A 16,746-nucleotide genomic window follows, 5' to 3' on the forward strand; every position below is an offset into this window, starting at 1 on the left:
TTTGACATTTGTGAATGACATGAAAAATGAAAATGGTATGCATTTTGATTAAGTGTTTAACTTATTTATAGTCTTAGTGCAATATTTGCTTCATTTAATACGATGGAATAGTTGACTTGACTTCCATGAAAAGTGTGTATCCAAGGATTGATGTTATGCAATGGATTGTAAAGTGAAAGTAGAGGTAGCCCCCGCCCCCACCCCATCTTTAAAACCCGCGCAGCTCGCAGCATAAGATGTTCAAATTTTTCTAGCTTCTCTGCCTCATCCAGTCTCTGACTCTCCAAATTTTACGAATTACATCATATTCCATCTCTTTTGTTAGCCTCCCCGAAGTTACTTCCCTTGTGGGTTCCACTGGACAGTAGGTTGCACACCGGTTTTAAATTCTGCTATATATTTTTACCAAAAATGTGCAGGTTTGAGTATATGTAATTAATTGAAAGCAAACTTCTGAGAAGTTTCCTTTTCAGATCTTGTAAAACAATTCTTTAATATGGTGATGGTGCGACCGTTAGGGCGAGCGCAGATACTTATCCAGTTTTCATTTAGATCGGACTCGTCAAACCACACGTGACATTCGATGCGTTTAAGACTCTGAAGTCACATGACGTTGTTCGTTGCTTTACCAAACCGAAACCTGAACAGGGCTGATTTCAATCAGCTAGTATATGACTATTTTCTGCAATAAACAGATAATTTCATTAAAACCAAGGCAAGTTTATTATTCGTTCAACTTTTGTCGTTATTCTCGTGAGAATGTTGCTTTAACATTAGTGCACAAAGCGATGCATTGTGGGTCAAAATTACTGCGGCAAAAAATTTTATGGAATGAATGTGCAGCAGGGTTTGACATTAAGCTTTTGGAATACTAGACCAGTTGGGCTACTCTGGCAAATTTTTACTAGCCCTGACCCTTTAACCACTAGACCTGACCAAACTTGAGAAAAAATATTTAACGTACAAAATACTGATAAAATTCTTATTTTCTGTGCAGATGCTGTAAATTCGTATTTATATAACAACATTTTCCCGCACACATATCAACTTCGAAACTATGTCATATACATGCGGTTTGTGATTGTTAATCCTAATTTTATCAACTTGTATACATTAATTTAATAATGTGGATACCATTAAAATTGTTCCGAGAATTTCTGCATAGTAAGATTATTTTTATTACTATAATTTTATTGCCATTTACATGGTAAACCAATGTAATAAATGTGAATTTTTCGACAATGACAATCGTAACCACTCAGCCATTTTCGTGAACAATAAATAGCTTATTGTATCTCTCTAGGAAAATGGCCGAGTAGTTACGAATGCCGTCAATGAATGTTGTTAAAAATGGTGCATCAGTCTCTCTGTCTGTAACGTATGTAGTTTTCTTTCTACTATACAGTTAAAAACATTTTAATTTTATTTTTTCATTGACAATAAATGATATGTTTTTAATTTTTCTTACACGACCAGTTGGTCTAGTACACAGACTTTTTACCCGACCATACCCAGCATTTACTAGACTCAGTCTGTCGGATGTGCCTTAATGTCAAACCCTCATATGTGAAGTAGTCCGAATTTTCTCTTTGCCCAGGCATTGTCGTTAGAGCTTGCAGTTAAGAGCGTGGCTTCGCGACGCTGGCTGCGCTTATATGTTTCAAGGTGCGACCGTTGGGGTGAGCGCAGTCATTTACTATCAAAAATTACTTGCACTGCCTATCCTCAGTTCATTAAAAGGAGATGAAAAGAATAAAAAGAAATCACTTCCCAGGCATCGAGATCAAGATTCCAAATTTTTCGGAAGTTTCTGACAAAATCGGAAATACCCAAGCTGTTTAAGTGACGAAAGTAATGACGTCAAATAAAAAGTCCTCCTGACTTAGAATGCAAACGATAGTTTTGTGGCATGGAGATTGCATTAATTCGTTGTTTGTAATTTTTTTCAAGGAAGTTGTTGCTATGTTTTATCCACCATGTTGCTATGCACCACAAAAGATTATTGGGAGTTTTTAATTTTTTCACATGGTAAGATAAAAAGTTTTTAATTTTTTCACTATAAAGATTTTAAGTACCAAAAAATACATAGCCATAAAAATTTGCTTGTTTGAACAATGTGCTCAAATACAGTATATAGAAAAATTAGCATGCCCTAAATTTTAATAATTCTGATGAAGTTTACATGTTTTTCATCTCATAAAAAAAATCAATTCCAGCTCATATCAAAATGCCTGAATGAGAAGGGGAGATTCAGGATTTATTTTGCATCAGCCATGATTTGACGTGAACTTCAAGTGAAGTACTGTTATGACATCTGCAGAGGAACTTATCCTGTCTTTCTTACCTCTTCATTCTCTTTTCTCTTTTCAGTGGTTTGTTCTTCTCAGAAATTGATTGATTTAAATTTGACTTTTCAACCTTGTGACATTCAATATTCAACATGTTCAAGGACAAAAATCTTGTATTTTAATATTGAATATTGACCTACTTTTCAAAAAAATCAATTTTAGCCTTTTTATACCCCCCGCAAACGAAGTTTTTGGGGGTATATAGGAATCACCTTGTCCGTCTGTCTGTCTGTCGGTCTGTCCATCTGTCTGTCTGTGCAATCGTGTCCGGTCCATATCTTTCTTACGGAGGGAAATTAGAATCGACTACTCCACACAAAGATTGCCCATGACCCAAGGGTGTGTCATGACCTTGACCCAAGGTCATTTGGGGAACTTCAAGGTCACTGGAAGAAAAATTTCATAATTCGTGTCCGGTCCATATCTTTCATATGGATAAACTTGGTAGGTTCTTATTTCACACAAAGATTGCCCATGACCTAAGGGTGTGTTATGACCTTGACCCAAGGTCATTTGGGGAAGTTCAAGGTCACTGGAAGAAAAATTTCATAATTCGTGTCCGGTCCATATCTTTCATATGGATAAACTTGGTAGGTTCTCATTTCACACAAAGATTGCCTATGACCCAAGGGTGTGTCATGACCTTTACCCAAGGTCATTTGGGGAACTTCAAGGTCACTGGAAGAAATATTTCATAATTCGTGTCCGGTCAATATCTTTTTTATGGGTAAACTTGGTAGGTTCTCATTTCACACAAAGATTGCCCATGACCCAAGGGTTTGTCATGACCTTGATCCAAGGTCAATTATGGAAGTTTAAGGTCACTGGAAGAAAAATTTCATAATTCGTGTCCGGTCCATATGTTTCGTAACTATGGATAAACTTGGTAGGTTCTAATTTCACACAAAGATTGCCCAAGACCCAAGGGTGTGTCATGACCTTGACCTAAGGTCATTTGGGGTAGTTCAAGGTCACTGGAAGAAAAATTTCATAATTCATGTTTGATATATATCTTTCTTATGGAAAAACTTACTTCTGAAAAACCCAGCGGGGGTATTTTGTCCCGTTTGGACAGTCCCAGTTTAAATTTATCTATGTATTTACTATTTGGCATTACTTACTTCAAGAAATTTACAAACTCCTTAACCATGTTAACATTTCATAGTCTATTATCAATTTATTCTTGTTCTTAAATTGCTGTAGGTTGGTCAGTTTTCTGAACACAGCTTGCTTCAAATCCAATTTTAAAAAAAAATAATACTTGTGGCAAACCAATAAATCAAATTGTTTGAGAAGGAATTGAACAAATTGTGTATGTCCGTGTGTATAGGACACTTTTAATTTTTTGTTAAAATAATGCATTGAAACTGAAAAAATTTTTTTAGGAAGATTTTTTATTTATTTAATCAATTTTTTTTGTCCATTACATGTATCACATGCACCATACAAAACACTGAAATATAGTGTCAGATCTATGTAAAATTAGGTTTTCAATTAAAAAAAAAATAATTTCCCTCCCTCCCTCCTGTGTCTGAAACCCTTCAGGCGGCAATTCCAAACAAACAATTTTTTAAGGATGGCCTAATGCACTTTTGTTTCTGCAATATTCATAATTCTACTACTTTTCTTGATCATTTCAGATTAAAGTTCTACTTACTATTGCCCTGGTTGGGTTTGTAAAGTGTGAAGATATCAAGCATGTCCATCTAATTTTTATGAATCACTTAGGTATGAAAATATAATTATACATTTATACATCTGTCATATTAAATTTCTTCAGATACATGTATTTCCAACATATGCTAACATGGAGAAAACTGAAATCAATGTATTACATAATGTATTGATAATATTTAAATTTCATTCCTTATACCTTGTGCTACTTGTATGTACAAATTAACCTAACAGTGATCACAAATACAATATAATCATTTGACATTCCACAGATGTAGGATATGATGGCCTGCTTCCAGAGGAACTTGGATTTGTTAACAATGTTCTAAACAAGTACTTTACGGAGTACTTCCCACGCTCCATCAACACCTCGGCTACACTGAGAGAACTGGGTTACTATGAGAAGCAAATCTATACAACCCACCCTTGGCTTGTCAGACTGTACCTACACTGTCCCCCAAATCTTGTTCTCTCTGGGATTAAACTACAGGTGAGTGTCTAGGACTTCAGGTTACTAAGTTCTAGCGGCAGAAATATTCTGGTAGATATTAATGCTGGGTGGATAGAAAAGCCACAATCCTGGTCTTAGCATGTGTATAGTTAAAAATCACACCAAAATAGTTTGACCATGTGTATCAAGTTGATATTGTAACATTCAAATGTTGTGTTTATTTAACTTTGAATAAATCAAAACTTTTTGAGGTCAAGATATTTTTACTATAATAAATCAATTTTTCCCCTATGGATGTCAGATTGTTATGTTTACTTATGCTCTCTAATTCATACATGCACATCTTCTATATCAAATGGAACAACTACTTTTATGTTTACATATTAGCCTATATTTAAATATCACATCCCTTTATCCACATCATGGAGTCATAATATTTTTTAAACAAAGAAGGAAAATAAAAGAAAAGAAATTAATCATCTGCACCTAATTTGTGGCTCGGGTCAGTTTTGAGGCCAATGGTTTAAAATCTCAGAGTTTGATGTCTCCTGTCTTTTCTCTTTTTATTTCCAACTGTAAGTAGATCCATTATGCATGACTTTGTGATGAATAAATTATGATATTAATAATTATCATGCAGTGCCCTAATGAGACAGAGAAGGCAGACTTTGTAGCTGCAGCAAAAAGGGGAGACATTACATGGCACGCCGGCCCCATGAACATGTATATGGAGACCATGGACCCTCTGATGGTGAGGTTTGGTGTACAGCTGAGTATAGACTTAGACAAGGAGCTGGGAATCAAGAGAAAGCACCGAACACTCAGCCAGAGGGATGTACCTGGTGAGTAGAATTTACTGAACATTAACAAGAGAAAACATGGAACACTCAGTCAGAGAGATGTATCTGGTGAGTAGAAGGCTGTATACCAGTCATCTAATCAATTATAGAATTTACTGAACATTAACATTTATTGAAAAAATTACACAGTGGATTTCAACTTGATTTCTTCATGCATACATGAATTGTGTCAGGTTGTGTTTGAATAGGGCAGTTAATTATTGTTCTCGTGAAGTTTGAAATTCCTGAATATAAGATAGGAAAGCAAATTTGATTTCTTTCAGCAAGATGTACATACATGTATGTAATTTCAGTAAAGTTAATTGCTACTTTAAATTTCATTTGCAGCTATGACCCAAGCAGTATTGCCGATCTTGACAGATTTAGGCGTGGAAGCTGTGAGTGTTGGGGTGAATACTGTAACAGCCCCTCCCGCTGTTCCTCCCATCTTTAACTGGCAGTTTAAAAATAGCTCTGTCATTGGAATCTGGCATCCAGGTAATTTAGCACAGAACTGAATTCTACCGCTAGATTCTTCAGCTGAATTCTTAAATATTGTATACAGGGTTATTTTCGCCCTTTTGAACTTGTGAACAATTTTGCCCCGTTTTAAATTCGCCCAGTCATAGTTCTGTTTAAGAAATTATTAGGTGTAATTTAAATTTGCCCCATTTTTAAATTCACCCAATCAAAACGCAATCAAGGGGCGAAAATAAAACGGGGGCAAAAATTTCCTTGTATACAGTAACTGCACATTAATCATACTATATACATGTGTATTATGATTCTGAAATACCATAGAGTCTAGTCAGTAGTTTTTAGTCTTTAAACATGACAAGGCATACAAATACAGAAAGTGCCTTGTCTCTCAATCACTCCAGATTTATTGAAATAAATCTGTGATTTGAATTATTTTTAGGGGGTTACCCTGACAACCCAGGCCCTGTGCCATCAAAGCCTTATGGTCTTTCTAGAAGGGACTGTGCCACTTTCCCAGGGTTCGATCATGCTCTCTGCTTTGCATTTAGAACAGATAATTCTGGGCCACCAATGGATTACAAAGTTTGTATTCTTCTTGAGAGTCAGATATAAGTTTGCTTTCTTTTACATATAAAATTTATTTAAAAGTATAAGAGGTTTAATTTTCAAATAATTGATAATGGAACATTTTTTTTTTTATTAGATTAATCAGAGATCAGTTCTAGTAGCCAATATCATATGTACAGGAAAAATAGTGTGACATCTGACTTTTTACAGATCTAACACTGTTATTGTGCTGTTGTAGGAGGTACTGGAGTATTATGAAATCGCCAGATCCCAGTTCCCTGGCGCTGATGTGCAGTCTTCCACACTGGAGAATTTTGTACAAGCAGTAAACCCCTACAAGTCCAAGCTTCCCATCATCACTAAGGAGTTCGGAGATACCTGGATCCAGGGGTCGGCGTCCGACCCTCGTAAAGTGGCCGAGATGAGGGCCGTGTTTAGAGCTAGAAGTGCATGTCTTCAGTCAGAATCAGGTTTGTTTCTTGAACTGAATATGCCCCAGTGATAAAAGATATGATGTAAATTCTTTTAGGTGATCTTGTTTCACTTATGTTTGAATTTTTATTATGTTTCTTTATACAGATTGCTCATTGTCGGATTCCAGATTTTACAATGCCAGTGTTTTCTTCCTGAAGCATGGAGAACATACTTGGGGACTGAGTAGTGTGTTTGACAGTCATCACTGGAGCAACGAACAATTCTACCCAATCATGAATAATCTGTGTAAGTCAAATTACTGGGCTTTATCAGCTGAAATATCCTGTAGATTCCTAAATATATGTGAAGAAACAAAAATCACACAATTCCAGGAGAAGTACACATCTCTTAATAAAATTACTTTGAGGTAGGTCTTAAATCCATGTAAAATATTTTGATCAACCATTCCTTTGCAAATAATTGTTTTCATATTAATTTTTGAATTCTAAGAACTACTGTAAACCAACTTTTGTTTGTGTGCGAGAAATATTTGCTTGATTCGCAACCTACTCTAACTTGCAAATATTAATCGCCCCAAACCATTTATTTGCTTTGTATTTGTTGGGAATGTTTCCTTAGTCACGAAAATTAATCGTTGCAGATTGATTTCAAACTGACGAATTGCGAATAAAACTTTACGTGAATATTAGAAGGTTTTCAGTATTTTGCAATAGTACTTGTAGTTGTGTAAAAAAAAAATTAATCTACAGTATGATGTTTGGAAGTTATACATTCATGAACAGCTAACATGCAAAATTTATTGCATCATAAAAATTATGTAAGGTCATCTTTGGGAAAATGTATTTACTCCTCAGCAACATTTATGTTAAATAGCCTTTGGATTTATGAATGGTGTCTTGTCTTGGCAAGAGCAGAGGAATTTTACAAACCTTGGATTGGATGCTCTGGGAAATCATACATTGTCCTCCAAGATTGTCCAGCAGCTGAATCAGATCCAGGCCAAGAGACCAGATATGTCAGGTCAGAAAAAGACACATATAAACATAAACACATGACATAAAACTCAGATATGTCAGGTCAGAAAAAGATACACTTAAACATAAAAAACATATGACATAAAACTCAGATATGTCAGGTCATAGAAAGTACAATAACAGTAGAAATATAATAATAGTCTAACATAAAACTCAGATATATCAGGTCAGAAGAAGAACAATAACATTAAAAAAAACAATAACAGTCTGACATAAAACTCAGATATGTCAGGTCAGAAAAAACCAGGAAACTACCTATAGTTTTACATTTCTAAATTCAACAAACTTCACTATGTACTTTAATGAGGATATACTTTACATAGAGTTTAATCAAAAATACAATGCAAAACTGTTCTTAACTTTAATACAAATATTTATTAAAGCTACTGATTCTGTTATAAAAAAGCAGTCTTGTATTTAAGTACATGGGAAAAATGGTATTGTGTGTTTATCTGCATCAGGTGTTAAGATTTTTTGATATTCACAGAATACGTCAACATTGGTACATCCCAGGAGATACAGAAATGTTCTAATGGTTTTGAGTTTGGATTTGATAGTCAGGGTTCTCTCGTACATATGAAAGACCCTGCTAGTCAGGTGAGCTCAAGATGTTTTACACCCAATAAGTGTGTGTGGTACATATATCACTTGATGCAATATTGCAAGTTACTGAATATGACATATTAATCATTGTAAATGTTTTAAATACATGTTTTTAAGGTCAGACGACACGTTCCTCAAATATATGTTTTGTATCTCTTGGTATTATATAAAAAATTATTCATACTTGTCATTTTCTTCTGATTTCTACATTGTTTCAAAATGTTTTTAAATATAAGTACACTAAAAATCAAGATATAGGCCATTCAGAACATTACCTATAAGGGTTATATAAGAAATATGACCCTGCTATCTTGTCCAAATGCCTGGTAAGGTACCCTAAATTTTTGTGAGGAAATTTGTTTAAGTACCTATACTTCAATGACAAATTCTTGGGAAAAGTTATGTTTTTGAGGAACGTGTCGTCTGACCTTAATTTCACATTCCTATTTGATGGAAAGAGAGGTGTTTTTTTTTGTATTTTTTACAGGCCGTATGGGCAGATAGCACCCATCCCTTAGGAAAGTTTGTCTACCAGACCTTGAATCAATCAGACTTTGATTACTTCAACAAAAACTATCCCTACTCTCCTCGCTTTCAGTTAGGAATAGGAAAACCAAATATATCTGAATCTAATGCCACTAGTGGGTACTGGAGCGTAACCATGGAAGATTTATTTAAGAGTAAAGGTACCATATTGATAGAAATATTTTTTTTGAACCTGGAAAGTTTTGCTTATCAAAAAATGTCTGAATTCATTTTATGTGTACCAACACTGCTTATTTTATTTTTAACAGAGGGTTGCAGTTTTATTGTACATCTCCAAATGACGGATCCCTTGAGTATGTCTCTGTATGGTGCTCCGACTGTGATATATATTAAGTATACAGGGGTAGCTGCATCTAAGCAATTATCAAGTAAGTAGATGTACATAAAGCTATCTTAGACATAACAACAGTTATGTACAGTTAATTCTCGATAAACCGCCACCTTTTGTAATTTAGAAATCATGGCGGTATAACGAATTTGGCGATGAGTTGAATTTCCCATTTTTAGGAAACAAGAAGTAGAGTTACCGTTCCTAGAAATACCATTTAGCGTTTCTATTCTTATTATTACATGAACATGTATATAAAATTATATTTCTAAAATTTAAAAATACTTCAAGTAATTTTTTTATGTATAATTTCGCTAAAACAAAATGTGCAGTTATGAAATAAAGACAAGTACATGTGTATGCTTGTAAATCTGCACGTCTGTGAACAAAAAATGCTGGGTCGATCGTCCTGATATATTGCAGATAGTACGAAAAATGAATTCTTCAATAAATTCACTGTTTATGGCATCATCGATAATGAAACGTTCACAAGTTATACTGTATAATTATTTTTTTTTTTTAGCAAACTTAGCATCGTTTAAGGCAGAGATCATCAAAATAATATCGTTATCGGCTTACTTTAACAACTACCGCTTTCGTGGCGAAGCCGTGACTATATGATTTTTAATAAACAGAAATCAAAATTATTATAACATTCATGTTAGAATTATTGTTTATTAATTCTTGTTTAATTACTTAATTGCATGTACCTTGTCTGCCTTTACATGCTTTACAACAGGGATAGCGTCACAACCAATTAGCCGCGCTTCACTGACCACACGCACCTGTGGCGGTATTATCGAGATAACTGACACTTAAAAATGGACGTTTGTTATGAAAACAGGGTGGCGAATGGCGGTATGCTAATTTGGCGTTATAAAGAGAATTTTATATAGCAGGAAAAACGTTCTGGGGAAATCATGGCGGTATTGCGAAAATGGCGATGAATCGAATGGCGATAATTCGAGAATTGACTGTATACAGTCATGTCAGTGCCCTCAGAACATACTTTTGTGTGGTATAAAAGGTACTGGAAGCATATTTCAACATGAATGTGTACATTTTTCACTTCACATTAAAAAATATACACAATAATTCACTATAGATTCTGAGTCCAACAGCTCAATGTCAAGGTGAAATGGTCAAGACTTTTGATTAAAGTACATAAGTTATCCTAGTCAATTTTAAGATTTTGAAATATTTCTATACATGGCGTATCCTTGTTATGTTTTAGGTGTTGATGTTGAGGTCCAGTGGTTCCAGAAGCCTCCAACACGCATGCCAGAGTCTATTTATTTTATGTTCCGACCAATCAGTAATCCAAATCTGTCCTGGAAAATTCATAAAGTAGGACAGTTTATTGATCCACTCAACGTTATTCTTAATGGAAGTCAAATTCTACATGGTGAGTTTTCTAGGCTCATGTTAGGTGGAGAAATATAAGTAAAAGGACTGAAAATTATTATTTCATAAAAGTATTAATCCTATATTCTTTTGAAGATTTTTATGGATGAAATATGGAGATAACGAACAGTATTCAATCTCATAAGTCTATTCAAATACATGTACAGTTTACTACAAATCAGTAGCAGAGCAAACACAAACCTCTAAAACAATAGAGGTGGGATCAGGTGCCATAGAGAAGTGAGCATCTCCTGCCCACCTGTCATGCCCACGGTGTGAAACAACCGAAAAGTTCATACACAATTCATTGTGTAAATATTGATACAACAATGCAGAATCAAAACATCACTCAGCATGCTGATTTTAGTATGAGATGTTGGATTTTAAGTCTACTTCATGTGTTACTGTTTTGGTTCTTACAATTATTTGAAATTACCAACAATCAACGTTTTAAAAATAATTATGTACTAATGACATACTTAATAAGAGAAAAACTTAAAAAATATAAAAATTTCAAACTTTTTATTCATTGAAATAAATTTCTCCTTGCAGCTGTAGACAAGGGTGTGTATTATACAGACAGCAGAAACTCGGGCTTTTCTATCGAGTCACCAGATGTCGCTGTGGTCAATGTGCTGACACCTGGTAGCAATCCGAGTGTCATACCTGTTCCATTAAAACCAATCAAAGCCGTAGATGGAGTGGCTTTTAACTTGTTCAATAATGTCTGGGATGTGAACTTTATTTTCTGGTATCCATTTGAAAAACGAGATAACGACCAAAAGTTCCGTTTTAAACTCAATATTTCCCCTTCTTAATTTTATGTTGTCACTGTATCATGGAATCTGTGATATTAAGGTTTTACTTTCCCAGTGAGTATATGTGACTTTATAAACAAAATAAGTGATACAACCAATTGCCTCAATTAAATTTTAATGATTTTTATATTTGTACATTGTATTACATAATTTGTTGATTAATTTTCTGATTACTTTGATTAAAGCATAAATAGCAAAAACAAAAATAGAACCAAAAAATATAGTTGGTATGTACAGTACATGTATATGTATATCATTTGCATTATTAAGACCGTGTTCATTTGAGTCATGAATTGATTTATTTTGCTTTTGAAGTTGGTTTGTGGAGCTGCTTTAATATGAAAGAGTTGTTTTTTGATGGTTGATCTCTTAAAACACAAGTGATTTTTTGTTATCTATGTTCTATTAGAATTCCATTCATAAGTCTTTCATAAATTTCATATGTACAAGTTTAAGTTAGTCAAGCATTCAGTGTTGATTTAAATCATTGATTATCTATCATATGCCTTTGAAGTGATTTTGTGTATACCTGTATATAGCGGGTACTTAGCCAGTTACTTACTTATGGTTGTCTTCTTAGTGATTTTGTTTAGTCTCAATCACCAGATTTTCTCAAGACCTTATTTTAGCAAGAAGGTATTTGGTATTTACATGTATATACAATCTTGACAACATTTTAATGAGTTCTTGTTAATGCTGTTTTAATAAATAACAGTAAAAATATACATTAGATGACATTTTCACGAGCAGACCTTCTTGCTTTATTATGCAAATATAAAGTTTTGGGGAATAATTGGTGATTTACAGTAAGGGTAGATGTACATTAGCTGTATATAAATAATGTCTTTTCTGATTGGCATTGTAAACAGTAAAGCAAGTGTTCACAACTGATATATCATGTAAATTTTAATTTATAGATAGTCATACATATTTTTACAATAAATAAATCCACATTGAATTTGTTGATATATCTTTGTTTTGTTTTGAACATATTTCATTGACAAGCAAATTAAAGGATAAGAAACAAGTTCTAACAACTTACTAGTTCTTCTCCTTAAAAACACATAGTAATTGTCAAGCAAAATAATAGCATAAACGTGTACAAAGAAGATCAATAATATATCTAGCTAAATCTACGATTCATTTAAATTTATGAACGGCAAAATGTGAATGTTTACATGTTGATATCTTTAATGGAGTTTAATATTGTTTAGATTTTAGTTCACTTCACCTCCCCAATTTTTAAAGATTAATGGAGGCATTTAAGAGCATAAACACTTAAATATACCCAGGGGGTAGAAAAGGAAATTTTAGGAGTTTTTACGTTAAATTTGTCTGTCCATTCGTTAAAATCATAGTCATGCAGTTCGTCCATTGTAAATGTTTCTTTCTAATTGGTCATCCTTACAGGTTAACTTTCTGACTACATGACCTTTTGCTTTAGTTTTTTAAGAAATGGGGACTCATAGTTAAAAAAAAAATATGCATATACATGTACATTGTATGTACAATTATTTTGTTAATTTAATGTGAATTAGCAATATTTTTTTTCTAGCTTGGAGATTCTTTTTAACATATAGAAACACGGCTTTATTATCCATTTAAGAGATCTTCATTTATTTTACTTATTGATGTAATTTAAAAAAAAAAAAAAAAAAAAAAGATTGTTGGAAACAGTTTTAATGGAAATCAATCAAATTTGTAATTATATGAATAAATCATCGTACGACTTACCTCATCACTGGTCTGCTACTTTCACTTTTACCTTTGACATTTGAGATCATGGCTGGAATCATTACGTATCGACTTTTACGCGGTTCAAGATCAGGTAAAGTAAAAAGTTCAGATATTTTTATGTGTTCAGTTTGTTTAAATAACAATTATAGACGATTTTCTAGTGAGAATGAAGCATTAAAATCTCTAAAGGTAGCGACGGAAGATAGAGTGCTGGAAAGGAGAAAGCGTAGTGTGTCCTTTGTTTCCAGCATCTCGAGTGCCCATATATTCACTCGATATGGTATTATTTATTAGTTATTCTGGAAGAATTTATAGTTTAAGTCTTTTAACAGAAAATAACATTGAATTTTAGGAGAGATATATATCTACAAGGCATATGTTTATGAATGTAAACAATATTAAAGAATACTCTGAACAGATGTTTAGTAGTTCATGTATTGAGGTAGATCATATAGCAATAGCATGGGCACTTGATTTTTGTCTAATGCTGTATACTGAGATGTTAATTTTTTATTCATTTAAGGAATAACTGTCTTATTTTTCGATTTCATACTGTGATCAATTGATTGGCTTGTGTGATAATTTGCTTAAACGCCGAAGACGAGTATGCATAAAATTATCACGCAAGCCAATCAATTGATCGTCGTCATGAAATCAAAAAATCTTATAGTCATTCCTTATACATTTTCTTTCCCTCCAATCCACATGCTACAAGCCCCGCTTCTGTCTCTATTTGTCCCGCCCTTCACGTGATTTTTTTTTTAACTGTGTCTGTCAATGAACCAGTACATTTATGTAATTTTATCTTGAACAAAGACATTGGAAATGTAAATATTTGTATTTTATATTAAATCTGTCAGAGTATTCTCAAATATTTTCTTAGTTTCTTTTCTTAGTCTCATGGAGATATTACTGTTATTTGTTACTGACCCAACAAAAATATGTACTGACTGAAAAAAACAGTAAATGTGTGGTAGTATGTTTATTTTATTTTTTTTTACAGAATTTCAGAGAGCTTACTGCACAAATAAACCTTCTGATGTATCAGAGGTTAGGAATATTAACCCACTGGGAAACATTCAGTCAAAGGTGTATTATTTTGACACTTTGGCTGTTGTACAGAAACTTGTGGCAGAAGGTAATTAGTATTAAAGGGCTCATCACTCATCTAAGCACTTTGGCAAGGAAAAATAGAAATAAGTTCATAATCAAAACATATAAATGTTGGGACTTCCAGATCACTTCAATATATCACTGGTATTCAAGACATCAATGTTCATATTTTGAAAGATGCCTTGAAGTTTTCTGACCGGAAAGCAGTTATTAAGAAGAGTATTCTTAAAAAGATGCTATTTCTTAATTATCTCCCTTTGAAAGAGACATGGCCATTCAAATTCACTTCACCTAAGGATGTTTGTGGCAAATTTAGTCCTTGAGAATAAGTCCAAAATGCAAAAAGTTTGCACACAGCACATGACATAGGAACATTGGAACCCTTCAGTTAAAGCTTATTTGAGCTTTCAGCTCATGTGAGCATTAAAGCAATCAAACTGAGAACTGAATTTGAATATGTTTGCTTGATCTATTTTGCCAGCATTGGACTTGTCACTTCTTGTAACTGCTATAATGAAGTTCTGTATTTTCTTTTTTTTTTCTTAGGCTTTACAGAGAAGCAGGCAATAGCAATAAAAGACATTGTACAGGAAGTCCTCCATTCCTCCATAGACCATCAGACCAAGGTTCTAGTCACTAAGGCACAAATGGTAAACACAATATAATACATGTATACCGTCGAGGTGATTTATATGATTTTGTCATTAAATTTATAGATCTACATAATCACAATAAAATACTGAATCAGGTGAATAACATGATCGAGTCTGACATAAAAATTATAAATGGAATCACAAGATTAAAAAAAGTCGACCACCACTGTTTGGATGAAAAGCAGATCCAACCACAAACTTTAAGATCTTATATTTATGTAGTGGAGCAATTATGTTAGAGACCAGTTATTTATGCTTTGGTTAAAAAAATTGATATGACATTGTATATTTTAGGAAATAACAACCCAACAAATGATGATGCACATCAACTCGGTTAAAAAAGACATGGTTATACTGGAGAAAAGTGAGTTCTCAATGTTAAGGAGTGAAACAGAGGTAGGTTTTACAGGTAGCCAAAAAAAGGCATCATTTAGATCATCATAGATCATCATTTGTTTTCTATTGACAAAAATTTTATCAACTCAAAAGAATTTTGATTTTAATCATTTCCTTGTTATAAAGATTGTCGATCTACTTACTTAATGACATTTAATCACTTTGTAGAAGCAGACAATGGAAATACAGCAGCTAAAGAAAGCTCTAGAAAATGAACTGGATAAGCTGAAGGGACATGTGAGACTGGACATTAATCTCGAGAAAAGCCGAGCAACTGAAGCAGTAGGAAAATTTGTCTCCTTCAAGCTAATTCAGTACTTTTAATACAGAAAATATTTTCTATATAAGGAAAATATATATTGTTTTCCTGCCCTCTTAATCCAAGATTTTGCGCATTTAGTTTTTGCTCCGTCTGTTTTTCTGCAAAAACTAAACTTTGCTTCTAACTTTTGATGTGTTGGAGTAGCCCAGATTTCACATTTCATGGGTATTTCTTGCAAAAAAAACCTTTCTATTGGTATCAACATATATCTGAGATCTTGATCTTGGGAGTTATTCTCATGCATTTTTTGCAAAATTTTACCTACTTCAACCTTTGCAATAACATTTGAATGGTCAGATCTAGGGAATTTGTGTTTTGTCTATAACCTATGTAATTTATTATGATGCTTTTCTAAATTCGTTTTCATTAACAATGTATTTTTTTTTTAAAAGCATGCTCAGAATGAGAAGAACCTTCAGATGCTCCATAACAAAATAGAGACAGATGTGGCAAATGTCAGAACATTATTTGAATCCTACAGAAATGATGTCATCAAGTACTCAATAGGTAAGAAAATTCCTCAACTCAAGGCCCATGGGGCACATCTTGGGTATGATTGAGCAATTTTTGACAGAGTTTTGCCCCTTGGACTTAGAAAAATTCCAATTATTTGCAGTTTACGTTCATTTTTTTTGCAGAGTTTGCACATACTGAAATGAAATTTGGTATAGATCTATTATAAGAATATCTAGGTCGGGTTCTGTTTTAGATAGGATCAAGCAATTTTTGACAGTTATGCACCTTGGGCTTGGAAAAATTCCAATTTGCAGTTTCCATGCATTTTCTTTGCAGAGGTATGTCAGTCCAACAAGGGGCATAAGTGATTCACAAACATCTTGTTCTCTTTCAGGAACTGCTTTGACAGCTGGGGCCACAGTCTTAGCAGTAATGCGCTTGTTGATTTGATGACCAGATGGTCTCCATCCTAACAAGAATTCCATGGAAATGCTGGACAATACCATTGTACAAACTTAAAATAATGAGAAAATAAATCTATG

General features: G+C 33.5%; 2 protein-coding genes across 3 annotated transcripts; both read left to right on the plus strand.

Annotated features, from left to right (window-relative positions):
- The first annotated feature begins 4 nt into the window (after window positions 1–4).
- LOC134280759 (uncharacterized) lies at window positions 5–12,490 on the plus strand. Of its 2 annotated transcripts, none has more exons than XM_062763218.1 (14): window positions 5–35; window positions 3,989–4,076; window positions 4,295–4,512; window positions 5,114–5,315; window positions 5,661–5,810; window positions 6,232–6,374; window positions 6,598–6,829; window positions 6,939–7,079; window positions 7,668–7,814; window positions 8,316–8,425; window positions 8,919–9,117; window positions 9,226–9,345; window positions 10,540–10,710; window positions 11,262–12,490. In XM_062763218.1, exons 1-14 carry the CDS (start codon window positions 27–29, stop codon window positions 11,525–11,527), a joined length of 2,196 nt encoding a protein of 731 aa, XP_062619202.1. In that variant the 5' UTR covers window positions 5–26; the 3' UTR covers window positions 11,528–12,490. The 2 variants fall into 2 exon arrangements, with proteins under 2 accessions (XP_062619202.1, XP_062619208.1); XM_062763224.1 differs by having other exon boundaries at window positions 7–52.
- A 779-nt stretch (window positions 12,491–13,269) lies between these two features.
- On the plus strand, window positions 13,270–16,728 carry LOC134280786 (mitochondrial calcium uniporter regulator 1-like). Its single transcript, XM_062763244.1, has 7 exons — window positions 13,270–13,544; window positions 14,268–14,402; window positions 14,924–15,027; window positions 15,325–15,426; window positions 15,595–15,708; window positions 16,141–16,255; window positions 16,599–16,728. Exons 1-7 carry the CDS (start codon window positions 13,310–13,312, stop codon window positions 16,652–16,654), a joined length of 861 nt encoding a protein of 286 aa, XP_062619228.1. The 5' UTR covers window positions 13,270–13,309; the 3' UTR covers window positions 16,655–16,728.
- Window positions 16,729–16,746: the final 18 nt, after the last annotated feature.

The sequence above is a fragment of the Saccostrea cucullata genome, unplaced genomic scaffold, assembly GCF_032062105.1.
Source record: "Saccostrea cucullata isolate Sc308-1 unplaced genomic scaffold, CSIRO_AGI_Scuc_v1 ctg105, whole genome shotgun sequence".
In the NCBI taxonomy this organism is placed as follows: domain Eukaryota; kingdom Metazoa; phylum Mollusca; class Bivalvia; order Ostreida; family Ostreidae; genus Saccostrea; species Saccostrea cuccullata.